Source organism: Nerophis lumbriciformis, linkage group LG06 (genome assembly GCF_033978685.3).
Source record: "Nerophis lumbriciformis linkage group LG06, RoL_Nlum_v2.1, whole genome shotgun sequence".
In the NCBI taxonomy this organism is placed as follows: domain Eukaryota; kingdom Metazoa; phylum Chordata; class Actinopteri; order Syngnathiformes; family Syngnathidae; genus Nerophis; species Nerophis lumbriciformis.
In genome coordinates, this window is record NC_084553.2 from 37,895,326 (window position 1) to 37,912,403 (window position 17,078).

Below are 17,078 nucleotides of genomic sequence, written 5' to 3' on the forward strand. Positions count from 1 at the left end.
CATAAAACTTCATGTTGCCTTTGCAGGTCCAAACAAAATACACACATATTGCCGACATCAAAACTGCACTGGAAATGATGGCACTTGCATTATTAAAATCGGTCAAATATACCATAGCTGTTGATGTTCTGGGGCAATTTGTAAAATTGAATTTGGATATTAGTTTTCATGGGTATCTTGTTGCCACACCAAGCAATCTTTCATTATGAACGGCAACCGAGAGGTTCATTTCATGCTTATTTTTAGAGCTGGCTGACTAATCCTGTGTTATGAAATAACCCTCAGCTCCCACCACAGCGAGGCGTCTGCACCAAAAGCTTCAGAGAAACAGCGACAAACTGTTGTGTCAAAAAAAATGCTGGCCTTAACAGAGATAATTGCAACAACTATGCAGGGATTTTATGTGTGCTTGCATTTCATAGCTCACCAGACCCACATGGTGGGGCTTTGGGCCCATTATGTTTGCCAGACAGTGCTTAGGGGAACCGCACTTTTTTTGGAATTTTGCATATCGTTCACAATCATTATAAAAGACATGACGACGGATGCATTTTCTTTAATGCATTCTAACATGTAAATAAACGTGAATAAAAGTCCACTTACAGTGGAGCCAATGGGAAGTCCTGAATTCCGCCCCTAAAACCCGATAAAAAAAACATCCAAAAAGTGCCAACAATACTCCATTCACATTTCCCGACTTGAATATTAACTAAGTATTAGTGATATTGTTATTACTATTTATAGCGTTGCTGTAATCACTAGCGTGTGTGCCTTTGTTTACATCATCGAGTGGTAAGCTGCTTCCTCGCTTCTTTTGCTCGTGAAAGTTTATTGTAGATCATAAATCATGCCTCTCACCTGGACAGTGGAAGGACGAGGAGGTAATCTGACAAGTTCGTACACTTTGACAGCCAAATTAGACCCAAAAATGGCAAGAACAACAACGAATAACGCTTGGTTCTACCCCTCTTTTCTTCCCAAGAATTATGAGTAATTTTTCATTTAAAATGGGAATATAGCAAGATTCTATCAGTAGGCATCCTAATGACAGCAGACCTTGTACATTAAGTGATTTTTTCTAATGTTTGTTGGCTCTCATGAAGTCTGCAGTGAGTTTTAATCAGTGATGCAGTGTGGGAAAAAAGCGTCATGCGTTTTTTAGTTTAATGCGCTGCGTATGATTAAAATGATCAAAATACGTAAATGTTAAATGTTATTATAAATGTACCTATTACTAAATTACATATATACTTATATCATGTATATACAACCTTAGTGGAGGTGTTTGGATCTTTTTAAGGGCTTTTATAGGCTAAATACAGCTACTTCCATAGGCTCCATTGTAAGCAGACTTTTGATTGCATTCATTCAATAATTAGAATGCATTAAAAAAGAAAAACATATGTTATTGTCTTATATAAGGATTGTAAATAATAGGCAAAAAAAAAAAAAAAAGGATTTTGTCCATCATCCGCAATTATTGCGCGAGAATGTGTTTTGTTACCCGCCTTGTATAAGCGGGTAATTACTATTTTGTACGCACAGAAAATGGAAAGACGTGTGTTCTTGTCTCACATAGGGATTGTGTGCCGTTCCCCCCTGAAGTAATAATTGTATAGTACATGACATCACATGATCATGAATCAATCACATTTGATACTGGGTGGAAAAACAAAACATTACTCACTATTCTCTGCCGACTAAAATTAATATTTGAATCAAATTATGTCAATTTTCGATCCATTTTGATGTCTTCTAGTAGATGACCACAATCCACCCCATCAGGCATCTTTTGCATTGATGTTCTTGTGCATTCCAATATGCATCTGAGTGAGTGCACAACTATCACAGTTTCATTAAAAAAGGTCAAATTCCACAACAACTTTCTTGAACTACTGCTTATCTATGAAAAATACATGATCTCCATTGCAATACCCATTTTTTATTCTTGTGTTATATTAAATGGTAGATATACAATTTGGGCTGCAATGATTAATCGATCGAATCGCCTAGAAAAAAGCTTTGATTTATATATTGTTTTGCTTCGATTAATTGTTTGTTAATTATATGTGCAATTTTAATGTTGATGTGCATTTATTAGGAGAAAAAATAAGATTATGTCTAGCAGAAACATTTGTGTTTATTTCAACCATTTCCCCTAAAATATGCATTGATGCTATAAAGCACTGGTGTCAAATTCAAAGCCCATTGGACTGATCTTGTCCTCCACATCATTTTATATGGCCCGCGACACCTGGAAAAGATACGCGTCAATAAAGTACCTTGTATTTTCTTACTAAATGTATTTGTTTTTTTCCATTTTGAAAGAAAACTATATATATATATATATATATATATATATATATATATATATATATATATATATATATATATATATATTGCATACTTTTTAAACTCTAATGGTATCCAGTGTTGCAACAAATATATTATATTATCATACTTTCCAAACGATTGTTTTGTCAAAATAACAATAAATGTCTGCTTTAGTTATGCCTGCCGGAGGCCCTCAAGGCTGCAGAGAATGTTATGATTTTTAAAAACAAGCTCAAGACCCACCTTTTTAGCTTAGCATTTAATTAATACTCTCATTCATCTTACAATTTTCATTATCTTTTTAACTCTGTTTATCCAGTATCTATTAGCTTTTATTTACCACATACCAATTTAATTAATCTTATTTTAGCTGTAAACAAAATGTTTATGAAATATTTATGCTTTTGTTTATTGTGTCTTATTGATATATTTTATTCATTTATTGTATCCTCTTAATACATTTTAGATTGATATAACTATTTTACAGTGTTTCCTCAGCAGGAGCCCTTTGCACTGAGGGCTCTGTTGTGCAGCGGCTGATGTGGCTCTGGCAAGAGGACTCCCTGGTCCTTCTCTATGTGCTCTGGGCCAGGATTGCTGCGGTCGTGGCCCTTCATCATGCAGTCCCTAGTGCACTTGTTTCTCTAAAATAGTGTTGTATCACATGGTTCTTCCGTGTCAGCCACACGTTTTACATGACTTTTATTGTGCGTGCATGTTTGTGGTAGAGAGAGAAAGACAGAAAAAAAAGGGGGGTGGGCCAGCTTGACTGTTTCAACTTGCGATTAAGCAATGAAAATGGGAGGTACAGTACTGTTTTTTTTATGTTTTTAAATGTGAGCATTTTGTGCTACATTTTATATGTATGAAAAGTGCTATACAAATAAAGTTTGATTGATTGCTGAGATAGGCTGCAGCACCCCCCGCGACCCCAAGAGGTACAAGCGGTAGAAAATGGATGGATGAATGGATGATTGATTTGATTGATTGAGACTTTAATTAGTAGGTTGCACAGTGAAGTACATATTCCGTACAATTGACCACTAAATGGTAACACCCGAATAAGTTTTTCAACTTGTTTAAGTCGGGGTCCACTTAAATTGATTCATGATACAGATATATACTATCATATACAGGTAAAAGCCAGTAAATTAGAATATTTTGAAAAACTTTATTTATTTCAGTAATTGCATTCAAAAGGTGTAACTTGTACATTATATTTATTCATTGCACACAGACTGATGCATTCAAATGTTTATTTCATTTAATTTTGATGATTTGAAGTGGCAACAAATGAAAATCCAAAATTCCGTGTGTCACAAAATTAGAATATTACTTAAGGCTAATACAAAAAAGGGATTTTTAGAAATGTTGGCCAACTGAAAAGTATGAAAATGAAAAATATGAGCATGTACAATACTCAATACTTGGTTGGAGCTCCTTTTGCCTCAATTACTGCGTTAATGCGGCGTGGCATGGAGTCGATGAGTTTCTGGCACTGCTCAGGTGTTATGAGAGCCCAGGTTGCTCTGATAGTGGCCTTCAACTCTTCTGCGTTTTTGGGTCTGGCATTCTGCATCTTCCTTTTCACAATACCCCACAGATTTTCTATGGGGCTAAGGTCAGGGGAGTTGGCGGGCCAATTTAGAACAGAAATACCATGGTCCGTAAACCAGGCACGGGTAGATTTTGCGCTGTGTGCAGGCACCAAGTCCTGTTGGAACTTGAAATCTCCATCTCCATAGAGCAGGTCAGCAGCAGGAAGCATGAAGTGCTCTAAAACTTGCTGGTAGACGGCTGCGTTGACCCTGGATCTCAGGAAACAGAGTGGACCGACACCAGCAGATGACATGGCACCCCAAACCATCACTGATGGTTTGGGTTGGTTTGGTTTGCATTTCCTTTGGAAATCGAGGTCCCAGAGTCTGGAGGAAGACAGGAGAGGCACAGGATCCACATTGCCTGAAGTCTAGTGTAAAGTTTCCACCATCAGTGATGGTTTGGGGTGCCATGTCATCTGCTGGTGTCGGTCCACTCTGTTTCCTGAGATCCAGGGTCAACGCAGCCGTCTACCAGCAAGTTTTAGAGCACTTCATGCTTCCTGCTGCTGACCTGCTCTATGGAGATGGAGATTTCAAGTTCCAACAGGACTTGGCGCTTGCACACAGCGCAAAATCTACCCGTGCCTGGTTTACGGACCATGGTATTTCTGTTCTAAATTGGCCCGCCAACTCCCCTGACCTTAGCCCCATAGAAAATCTGTGGGGTATTGTGAAAAGGAAGATGCAGAATGCCAGACCCAAAAACGCAGAAGAGTTGAAGGCCACTATCAGAGCAACCTGGGCTCTCATAACACCTGAGCAGTGCCAGAAACTCATCGACTCCATGCCACGCCGCATTAACGCAGTAATTGAGGCAAAAGGAGCTCCAACCAAGTATTGAGTATTGTACATGCTCATATTTTTCATTTTCATACTTTTCAGTTGGCCAACATTTCTAAAAATCCCTTTTTTGTATTAGCCTTAAGTAATATTCTAATTTTGTGACACACGGAATTTAGGATTTTCATTTGTTGCCACTTCAAATCATCAAAATTAAATGAAATAAACATTTGAATGCATCAGTCTGTGTGCAATGAATAAATATAATGTACAAGTTACACCTTTTGAATGCAATTACTGAAATAAATCAAGTTTTTCAAAATATTCTAATTTACTGGCTTTTACCTGTATACTATCATCCTAATACAGTCATCACACAAGATAATCACATTGAATTATTTACATTATTTACAATCCGGGGTGTGGAGGGGGGTGGGTTAGGTTTGGTTGTTATCATGATTTCAAAGCAAGATATCCATCAAATTGTACAGTGTAAAAAATATCATTATACTTTTTACATCCTATTACAGTAAATAAAAATAAAAACAATTTTTACGGTCAAATTCTGTCGACTAAGCTGCCAGTTTTGTTTTACCGTAAAATCTACGGTGGTTGTTTTAACCCTGTATTACTGTAAATGTAAAAACAGTACCACTTTTTTTTACAGAAAACTGGCAGCTCATTTGCCAGAATAAAAAAAAAAAAAAAAACAATATTACTGTTTCTACTATTTACAGTAATATCGTAAAAATCAGTACAGTAAAATTCCCGGCGACTAAGCTGCCAGTTGTTGCCGTAAAAAACAGGGCTAATGTTGAAAAAAAAATAAAAACACTGTATATTTTACAGTAAACTCAGGTGACTGAGTTGCCAGTTTTTTTTTGTTTTTTTACTGTATAATCTATAAATAGATATAATAATCAAATGCATGGGTACATTTGAATATTGAATGTTATTCACTGTTCCAAGTGGCCTTCTGTTGGCAGCCATAACTGTGATATGGCCTTCAATGAAAACGAGTTTAACACCCCTGCTATCAAGTGTGTTTTATCCAATAACTCATTTGTTCGGACAAACTAATCAATAGATTACTCATAAATTGAGTAATATATATCTACACAAGATAATCAAGCAGCTGCATTTCACATTAATATCAACAGATGCTGGAGCTTCAGGTCAAATCTGAAGTGTAAATTCCGAATGGACAGGGTTATGATGTCATTATTTAATTCCAGGCATTACTAGTAGAGCAGCGCAAAATGGAAAACTCATTTGTGATTAATCGTGTCTGCTAAGGAATACATTTTCATCTTCTCCTTCACTTCGTCTGTCCCTCGTCTTTTAAAATACATGTTCTTGCTCTCTTTGTCTGCACACAAACTCGCCTTCCTCCACCATTTCTTCCTACATTATAATCTACTGTATGTAGGCCATGGCTCTTTTAAAACTTCTGACAGAGCACTATCTCATTTGAAAGCCAGCATGAAGCAGCAATATGTCTCAGAGAGCCCTTTTGCCACCACAAGCTCCCACATGGACTTTATTAAAGATGTAGATACTGTTCACTTGTTTTATATGTTGCATGGACAATATTTGCATTCTAACTTTAGGACGTACTGTACCTCCAAAGCAGATAGAGGTTGGGATAAACCGAATGGCTCTGCACATCCTGCTTTTTAATGATGTTCTTGTGCATGTCCGTGTCTGTTTATATTCACGAAACGTGAGAAAAATCTATCATCTCCCTCACTTGTTTGCTCCACTTTTGAGTGAAGAGGAGCTTAAATGGTTGCTTTTGAAGTGCTGGGGTTTCGTGACATATGAAGGAAAAACCTCCATCTTCATGAACATGATACTTCCTCTGACCCGCCCTTAGCGAGATGAGCCTGCCCAGTGTATACTTCAATGCTTTACCTGTCAACATTTGTCTTTCAAAATATGGGGAATATCATGGGAAAATGGGTAATTAAAAATGAAATGTCCTTCTCCTGACAAATTGCCATTAAACAAATTAATAAAACCGACTCTTATTAGGACTCGAACCCAAGCCCTATCAATCATAACATAGCGTCCGTAATTACGGCACCATTCACCAGCAATATGTGACATGACGGATAGAACTTTGAGGTAGCCATTGCTTGGATTCAAAATGACGTCACGTCCGGCTCATAAAATATGCATGGTGGTCAGTCAAGCCAGCGTCTGTTCTCACTGGGCCCCATTCAGCAATAAGTTCCTAACTTTTCCTCTTATCTTTCTTCCTAAGTGATTTCCTAAGAGGAGTCCATTCAAATTCATGACGTGTTCTTAAACGACCAAATTGTTCCCACCTACTGTTCTTAAGTTGCTGAATGCCAAATGGTTAGCGCGTGCGTGTCTATCATAATTTGCATATAAACATGCCCTAATTTCCCCAATATGCATAAATACACACCAATGTTCTCTCTAATTTTTCATGTGTGAGAGCAAACGCAAAAACTCCCTGAGCATTCAGTGGAGCCCATGTGAGCAACATCAGACGTGCACACTGTGGCTACACCAGCAGCACACCTGTCCCAAACCTGACTAAATAACAAGTTCAATCACCATCCATCCATCCATTTGCTACCGCTTGTCCCTTTCGGGGTCGCCGGGGGGTGCTGGAGCCTATCTCAGCTGCGTTCGGGCGGAAGGTGGGGTACACCCTGGACAAGTCCCCACCTCACCGCAGGGCCAACACAGATGGACAGACAACATTCTCTTATTATTATAATCACAGCAGTCATTTCCATGAGATTATTTTCTAATATAAGTGTTTAGGCCCACTTACAATAACAAAAACAAAAAATATTGTTTTTCATGAACTGTGTACTTGTATTGTGTGTCTGGGTGGAGGTCCTGCTTTGGAAATAACTTGTACCCCTTTCAGACATTGCATTTAGTTCCCATTAAAACATTCACATGTTGCACAATGAGATGTAAGCAGGGGATCATGTGTACATTCCTGCAACTTCCTGTTTGTAAAAAATATATTTTTATTAGTATTTATTTAATATACTAACAGCATTTCATGATTAATATTTATAAATTAAGATTCCTAATAAATGACACTAGAATAAGCACACATTTGATTGGTAAATCATAGTGTAACGACCTGGAATGACACTTTATGTGTGGTGTTGGAGTTGTCTGACTTTTTGTGTGGCTGTAAACACATCACTGCCTAAGCCCATATGTGCATGTGTTGGCGCAAGTGAGAAAGAGCGAGCGGCTGCTGTTGATATAACAAAGTTGCTTTTGGTCTGGTTTGTACTGCAGAAAATGACCACTTTTGCTAGATATAATTTTTTTATTTTTTTTAAGTGGAATAAAATAAGATAAATAAAATTAAAAAAATAAAATAAAATAAAAACAAAAAGAAATTTTTCTTGGATAGAAAAGAAAGTAAAACAATATAAAAACAATTACATAAAAAATAGTAATTAATGAAAATGTTAGTGGACCAGCAGCACACACAATCATGTGTGCTTTAAAGACTGTATCCCTTACAGACTGTATTATTCTATATTGTAGGAACCAGAAGTTTTTAATAACAGAAAGAAACAGCCCCTTTTGTGTAAATGAGTGTAGATGAGTGTGGATGGGGTAGGGAGGCTTTTCTTGGGTTGATGCACTAATGGTATGTGTTACTTGTGTTTTTTTTATGTTGTTTAAAATAATTTAAAAATAAAGAAAAATAAAAAAAGATAGGGTCAGCGGTAGGAAATTGATGGATGGATATATTTCAAGGACTAAAATGCGAGTTAAAATGGCCAATATTAAAAGTACACTTTTAATCAAAACCTTGAAGCCCCTGGGCCAACAACCAAACAAAATTTGAAAAAAAAAAATATGAAAACATAACCTAACAAGAATGGCTTGAGAGGAGGTAGCCATGCCCCAAACGAAACAGAAAGTGTTACCCAAAGACACCCACTAAATAACAAAATCAGATATATGGGCCAAGTGTCCCTCTCACGCACACCCAATGGAAAATACATCCAGAGATTAAAAGACCCAGGGACCACAATACATTAATGGTGCAGAACTAAATAGGGTTTCTAAAAGCTACACAAAGATGACAAAATAAACTCAACTTTAAACACAATGAAAACCTGACTCTAAACAAAACAGTAGCAGGCTACAATATGCAATTAAACAGGAAACAGACCTTAAAACCAAAACACAAAAAGTGTAAACGTAATATTAAAACGGGGGTAAATAGCTGCTGCCGGAGTACCAAGAAAACTCTAAAGCCAGAAAGATATGTTAAACAGACTACAATGCTAAAATCCATGGAGAGGTTAAAAACACACCTGTCACCAGCAGCAGTCAGGACTGATCTCCACGCACGGGGGATATTTAAAGGTGCCACTCCCGCCACAAGACAGGAAGCAATTTACCGAGAAGCATGTGTCTGCAGACCCGGACACTGCACAGTCAGACCCACACTTGTGGACCCACACCTGTAGACCCCTTGTTTTTTTGTTACAGCGCCACATACAAACGTATCTTGTAATAAGAATCAGAATCAGAAATACTTTATTAATCCCCGAGGGGAAATTTAAATTTTCAGCACAATCCCATTCAAGATCAGACAAACAATACAGGTAAGCTAATGGATATGGATACGGAAGATGGATGGTGGTAAGCACGTGAGTATCGAACGTGAATCACATTGTTAGTTGAATTTTATAAAAGTTTTTGTCAAATCTGTATTGTACAGCGTAACAAACGTTTGACTATAATATGTTTACAATCACTACGATAGTCTTATATGCACGTAATATATAGTATTCAAGCCAAGCTAGCTTAGCCTTTTTTGGAAGCTTGCTTAGCCGGCACATTTTGTTTTTAAGTTAATAATTTCATTACCATGTGCATTAAATTAAACAGAAATAAAATGATATGTGTGTTTCCAAAAAAGCATGACATTTTATATTTTATGAGCAGGAGACACTGTGACATTAAACTTAAAGCATGCATGCGAGTGTGTGCACGTGTGCGTGCGTGTGTGTGTGTGTGTGTGTGTGTGTGTGTGTGTGTGTGTGTGTGTGTGTGTGTGTGTGTGTGTGTGTGTGTGTGTGTGTGTGTGTGTGTGTGTGTGTCTGTTTGTGTGAGTGTGTCTGAATTAAGTTGTTTGTTTGTTGTTATTTTTAGGCCCTGTTTTTTTTGCTAGACTTGATTTTATAACAGTCTTTTTCTCTCTTTTTAAGGTGCATAAACCATCCAGCATATGGAAAACTTGGCCCAACTCGAGCAATGCAGGACATCCTGCAAACAGGTCCATTGCCCGTTCTGCAGCTCAACTGTGTTCCAGCCAACAAAGTTGAGCAAATGTAAAAAGCATCTACAGTCCCATTTTGACAGATCATTAGTTGCCTCGTCAGTTGTCGCTTTGGAGGATCAAAATAAATGACTAGATCAGTAAACTATCAATTATAACATGTATGGCTGCCTCAACCAGGAATATTTAAACACGTCAGTAGTGCAACAATTGTTTCACTTTAACCATAAATGCTGTTTTATGAATACTTCAAGATTGTGCAATAAATTTTTTTTTTTTTTAATAATTTAATCTATTTCACTGTAGGCTGTTTTGTAAATATAACCCAATGCAATAGAACACTTAAAAGCATTTCATTGTAGGGTTTTTAAGGCTGTTTTGTCAATATAACCCTACGCAATAGAGCATTTAAAAGTATTTAATTTAATTGTAGGCTATTTAGTCCATCCATCCATCCATTTCTACCGCTTGTCCCTTCCGGGGTCGTGGGGGGCGCTGGAGCCTATCTCAGCTGTCCAAAGGCTTTAAAAACAAAATTTTAGTACATCAAGGTTCACGATAAGATCTTGTTTGATTTGAATTTTTATATTTTACATTGAACCAGTAGGTGGCCCTGTCGAAAACCTTTGTGCGGGTCTACAAGTGCAGTCGCCGGGTCTGCAGACAGATAATGTTGATTTAGGAAGGGAGCCCCTTGCTGTCCACTACAAATAGATTGTTAAGCAGATCTCATAGCATATACAATTATTGTGTGAAATATAAAAAGTACAAGACTTGGGGCCTGAAGTAACAAGAGTTGGTGGCTTTCGTACTGTAAATCGACTTGCGTTCAAATCCAGAAAACGGCGTACGCAGGTAAAAATTCTAATCTCTGAAGAGTGTTCGCACGCACGAATTCAAGCATATTTCTTTATTACTTTAGAAACTTTAGAAGAGGTGGGTGACTCTGATTTCCCCAATTTTAATATAATTTATGTAATTTACAACAAAATGTGTTCATAGAGTAGTGTGCAGATCAGTTTCCTGGGGAAGGCCCTTGTCTTTTCATTATGCACAAAGCAAGGTCCATTAGAGCATGATTCGGGGTGTTTGGTGTTGTAGAAGCCCATAAAACACATTTGGAAGGAACTCGAACAGAAACATAGAGGCAGCAGGAGTCTGAATAATTATGTCCATACAGTGTATACTAATTGCCGTGCAATTTCAGCGAAAAAGAATAGAAATCTGGCGTTTGTCAGATTCTAATTAACAGACAAATTGAATTCCCTGTGTGTGCGCTATAAGATAGTTCAAGTGTTGCCAATAGGACAAACATAAGCTCAGTGTTGGGTTGACTGCAAGCATTGAATTAGCATACAGAAAACAGAAGGTAATATTGTGCATTTAACGAGAACCAATACTATAGTTGCATCACCATTGTGCCTTTACAAAATAAATTAAGCTCAATTGTTTTATTTTACACTGCCAGACAATAAATAATGCACTATAAATTCATAGAAAAGCTTCATATTTGAAAAAAAAAAAGAAAGCTGACATTTTATTCATGAATTTTATGAAAATAATAATGCATTGCATATATTATGGTCATGTTGACACAAAGCTTACATTCAGAACACTTTGTTGTCATTTAAATACAATATTCATACTGCACTATGCATCTGGCAATTTGTGCCAGTATTGTTCTATTTGTATTCATATAATTTCTTCATTTATTGCATGCGGTGCTATTGACACAATGTGACACTGTTTTATATTGTGCCCTAGCTGGTTTATGTGCATTTTGTGTCTAAAACATCTTTTGGCCGCAATTTCTACATGGAAGGTATAGTGTCTGCACAAAGTTAAGTGATTTGTTATGCAAAGAGATTGCTAATGAGGCAAGGTTACATATTTCCGAACAGGCCTATAAAAATGGCGGCCCAAAGGGCCACACTGGAATGACACCATACTGGCTCCCGAGTTTAGTTGAAAACTTGGAAGCCAAAACCATTTTTGCAGCAAATTTCCAAAAACTCTAGAGTGCTCTTGTTGTATAGAGGAACTTGGACTATTGTAAACACATTGGCAGATCCTTGCATTGACATTTTAACCTTGCTAGCAAACATAGAACACTGGGGTCCAAACTTGTGATTTATATAACTGAGGCATTCCTCAAGGCGGTCCTTTAAGTTCTCTCCTTTTTGGCTGTTACAATTTTTTTTGTAACGTGATTTATGTAACTAAGGCGTTGCTGTAGCTTGTTTACATTATGTCAGCAGTCATTAGTTCAACTTCTTCAGTTATACTTGTAGCGTTCCTCAGGATTCCAGTTTAGTGCTCTCTGTTTCATTATTAGGGCTATTTAACTGATGGCCCGCGGGTTCTGTTCAAAAAACGTGTCAGAGACTTACCGTATTTTTCGGACTATAAGTCGCAGTTTTTTTCATAGTTTGGCCAGGCTCCAGTGCAATTTATATATGTTTTTTTCCTTCTTTATTATGCATTTTCGGCAGGTGCGACTTATACTCCGAAAAATACGGTACATGTTTTCCGCAGATTCTTAAAAACACTACAGTGCTATCATACAGATGTTTTCATTAGGGGTGTCCGATAATGGCTTTTTGCCGATATCCGATATTCCGATATTGTCCAATCTTTAATTACCGATACCGATATCAACCGATACCGATATATACAGTCGTGGAATTAACACATTATTGTGACTAATTTGGACAACCAGGTATGGTGAAGATAAGGTCCTTTTTTTAAATATTAATAAAATAAAATAAGATATATAAATTAAAAACATTTTCTTGAATAAAAAATAAAGTAAAACAATATAAAAACAGTTACATAGAAACTAGTAATTAATGAAAATTAGTAAAATTAACTGTTAAAGGTTAGTACTATTAGTGGACCAGCAGCACGCACAATCATGTGTGCTTATGGACTGTATCCCTTGCAGACTGTATTGATATATATTGATATATAATGTAGGAACCAGAATATTAATAACAGAAAGAAACAACCCTTTTGTGTGAATGAGTGTAAATGGGGGAGGGAGTTTTTTTGGGTTGGTGCACTAATTGTAAGTGTATCTTGTGTTTTCTATGTTGATTTAATTAAAAAAAAAAAATAAATAAAAAACCATACCGATAATAAAAAAACGATACTGATAATAAAAAAACGATACCGATAATTTCCGATATTACATTTTAAAGCATTTATCGACATCTCTAGTTTGTATTCTAGTTTTTTTGAAGAAGGTCCTTAAAAACTCAGCAAAATAAATAGAACAAAATCAAATGTTTATTGTAGAAGATTCTGGTTCTCAGAAAATAATGCTGTGGAGGGGGGCGTGGCCTTTGGGCCTGCCACGGAAGGGGGTGTGCCAGGACCGGCCTCGAAGACAGCAACAGGTGAGTAGATGGCCCAAGTGGGCCTTGTTATCTAATCACCTGTCGCCTTTATTAGCAGCAGCCGGAATGAGACACGTAGTTGGAGTTGGAGTTGGGAGCTGGAGAGAGAGCGAGAGCGAGCGCCCAAAAGAGACTGCTGAAAAGCAATTCCAGACTGTTGTAATAAAAAGATTGTATTCAAACTGTCTACCGGGCTCACGGAGGATATTTCGGGCTCAGGAGAACCCTCACGGCAAAGAGACCTTTTACAAATACTATTAGTGAAGAGAGAAGTCTGGCTCCACCGGTCCTTAACTTTCTGAAAATGTGTCCCCCAAAACAAATTAGTTCAATATACTGTAACCCCAGCCACAATCATTCCCTAAAACAGGAACACTACTTTGCATCCTCCATTGTCTTTTTTCTCAGGGTAACCGAGGTAGGCATCATAAGTGCATCTTACAAACAATCCTTCCTACTACTTATCTTAATCAGCGTCACTAGGAAGCTTCAAGATAGTAGGATACACCCTAAACTGGTTGCCAATCACAGCACATATGGGGCCCTCAATAAGCGACATCCAAACATCACCCAAATAATGAAACCATTCAGTCTCACTAAAGAAAAGTTAATTAATGCAATACTGCCCACACTCGACAGGGGGCAACAGTTGTCACAAAAAAGCAAAGGTATATGTTTTGTTAGGTATGTGCATAATATTCCCACTCTAAATTTCCATGCAACATGAATTAAAAGTGGAATACAGAAAGTGCTTCTCGCATTATGCATTTATGAGGTAACTAAACACAAGCGATCACAAAAGGCAAAATATTAACCATGGCAGCAAAGATCCAGACATGCCGAGCACCATGCCGTGGGAGTATGCATTGACGTCATTGTGAAACTTGGGGAAGGGTGCAGAATAACTCCACAAGCGCAAAGCACAACCTTGTTGTTTCCTGGTGAAGTACATGCAGTAAATATATATATATATATATATATATATATATATATATATATATATATATATATATATACGTGTGTGTGTATGTGTGCGCGTTTGCGTGTGCGTGTGCGTGTGCGTGTGCGTGTGTGTGTGTAGAGAGAGTGAGGGAGAGGAAATAGAGCAAAAAGCCATAAGGTATTGGCAAAACTCTGAATTGTTGATACTCATCGATAATAAGAACAGAAAGACTCGTCTTTCGTGCACAGTTTTTTTTTTTTTAGCTTTTAAATGTGTCATGGAAATTAGAAGATGATGTCAGCACAGAAGTAGATAAAGAGTTAAAATTACATCAGGAGGTTGCCTACAGCCACATATGTGCCAATATTTTTGCCCCGGCTTTAATTAGGCAGGACAACGCTTGTTTGCTTTTGTAGTCTATGCACACAAGCACGCTCGCACACACACGCACACACACACACACACACACACACACACACACACACACACACACACACACACGCACACATTTTAATGCAGTGTTTTCCATTGTAAAAGTTTCTTGACTTTTCATAACATTTTAAGTGACATTTGCAGACAATCAATAATTAGTTGTGTTTTGGAATTTAAAGTGCATCATCATCCACATTTAAAGGGCTGCTCGCCATCTGGGGTTTGAGGACGTACAAAATAAATTATTGCATCACCACGTCTGTCTTTCCAGATGTCTGTTTCCCCTTTAATTTATTTTAACGCAATCCTTTGTGTGTGTGTCCGTTAAGTCACAAAATGTGGCTCCACAGCTAGATTGAAACCTTGATTAAAACTATTTTCTGACAGGCTTTTTAAAGGAAAAATGTTGACGGAATAGCTGACAGGCAGCGGGACATGCAGGCACAGATTGGGGATGAATCACAGATGAGTGGACAGCAGAAGTTGCATGAATCCTAAACCGCTTAAACGCACCGTCAACATGTCCAACCCTCACGTAAAAACTATTCTCTCTAAACCGTGGACTTGCAGCACTCCCTGCAGGTCCAGGAATGAGCCTTTTTCAGCTCATAGGGCCACCGTAGTCAGGATATGTAACAGGTCGCATGCACATGCAAACAAAACAAGGGTATGAAACTGAAATGAGCTATTACCACCTTTTGCAACATTTCAATGTCTCACATAGCCATGATTAGTCCAATTAAAGCTGCTTTATTTCTAAACTGTGCAGGTGCATGCGTGTCAGAGGGAAAACAAAAAACCTGTGCACACAGCTCCACCTACAGCATAAAAATGCAGTGTGTGTGTGTGTGTGTGTGTGTGTGTGTGTGTGCAATAGAGAGAGGTGACAGTGACAGGCATGAGCACAGGAGTGAAAAGGCTACAGAAGCACAACACAGAGAAGCCATTGACAAACACAAGTCAGCTTGCGGCACCCCAAAAAAAAAAAAAGGGGGGATAGAAGGTTAACACTTTCCTCCCTCCCAGCTTCATGCATCCTTGTTTGGTCACCAACTTCCCACCGAGCAGCACTGCAGGCCTGCTGACACCAGGGAGCACATCCCACAAGCATCTCCACGGCAACCGAGACAAACTCAGTTAAGTTTGATTGAATGGGTGATTTTTTTTCTTTTCTTTATCTATATTTTTAATTAAACAGATGTCCTCTTAGAGCAGCTGTGGTAACAACACACCCTGGCTGAAGTCATCAATGATTTATTTTTTAACTACTTTTTCGGACCACATCCTCCTCAAACCCACCAAAGTGTGGCTGCAAGTTGCGCACACAAGCACGCTATGGTCCTTTTTTTTTTTGGTGAGGGCGCACACTTCAAGTGCGCGCACACACACACACACACACACACACACACACTTCCGAACTCACCCCTAGAGGAGGAGAAATCCCCAACGAGGAACCCCGTCAGGAGGAGAAGCCAGAAGTCGCGTCTTAGTCTGGCCATTTTCCTCACCGTCAGCCCCCTCCTCTTCATCAGCATCAGCACCATCGACCTCCCTAAATCCGTCATGTTGCTGTTAAATAAATCCAAGCCGGCTTCAAATGCCTTCCCCCCACCTTGCCGCTCTGCTTGGCTGAAGGGAGCGGAAGGGGGGTAAAAGATGACGGCCGCCCCCCCTCCTCCTTTTTCCTATTTCCTTGTTGATCTTTTCAAAATATACAACCACACACTAATCAAAAGAAAAGAAAACAAAACAACGCCACCCAAGGATCAATGGCGGATATTCCGGGCGCACATGTCCAGGATGGAGGAGCGGTGCCTGGCTGGCAGCGTGAGAAGCAGCGCGCCACCGGTGTGAGATGTCATAGCAGAGGAGGAGGAGGAAGGATGGAGCGACTCGGTGAAGGTGAGGAGAGAAGAGAGATGATGCTGGCTAGGTCCTCACAGCACACTGAGCAGTGCCGACTGAGAAGCATGCAGGGGAGAGAGAGAGAGAGAGAGCGAGAGAGAGAGAGAGAGAGAGAGAGAGCAGAAAAGGAGAAAGGGAGGGAGGAGAGATAGAGAAACCTTTAACAAGACTTTACTGGTCTCAGTTTTGTATGAAAGTAAGACTTGGTGTAAAGTGTCATGTCAATGCACGCATAATGTTGACAAGCAGGGAGCTTCCTCGATTCCCCTGATGGAAAACATTTCACCGGCCCGTATCAGGCTTACACGGGTATAGGAGCGTCTGCCACACTCGGGATACACATGGGATATTTGTGAGCTTTGTTTTCCTGTTTTGGAAAA

General features: G+C 38.6%; 1 protein-coding gene across 1 annotated transcript in view; it reads right to left on the reverse strand.

The window, feature by feature from the left end:
• csmd1a (CUB and Sushi multiple domains 1a) overlaps window positions 1–16,728 on the reverse strand; it is a 1,090,750-nt gene extending 1,074,022 nt beyond the window's left edge. Inside the window, exon 1 of the mRNA XM_061964242.1 lies at window positions 16,217–16,728. Coding sequence (XP_061820226.1) covers window positions 16,217–16,358 — 142 coding nt within the window. The 5' untranslated portion in view covers window positions 16,359–16,728. The remainder of the gene's footprint in view (window positions 1–16,216) is intronic.
• Between the last annotated feature and the right edge of the window lie 350 nt (window positions 16,729–17,078).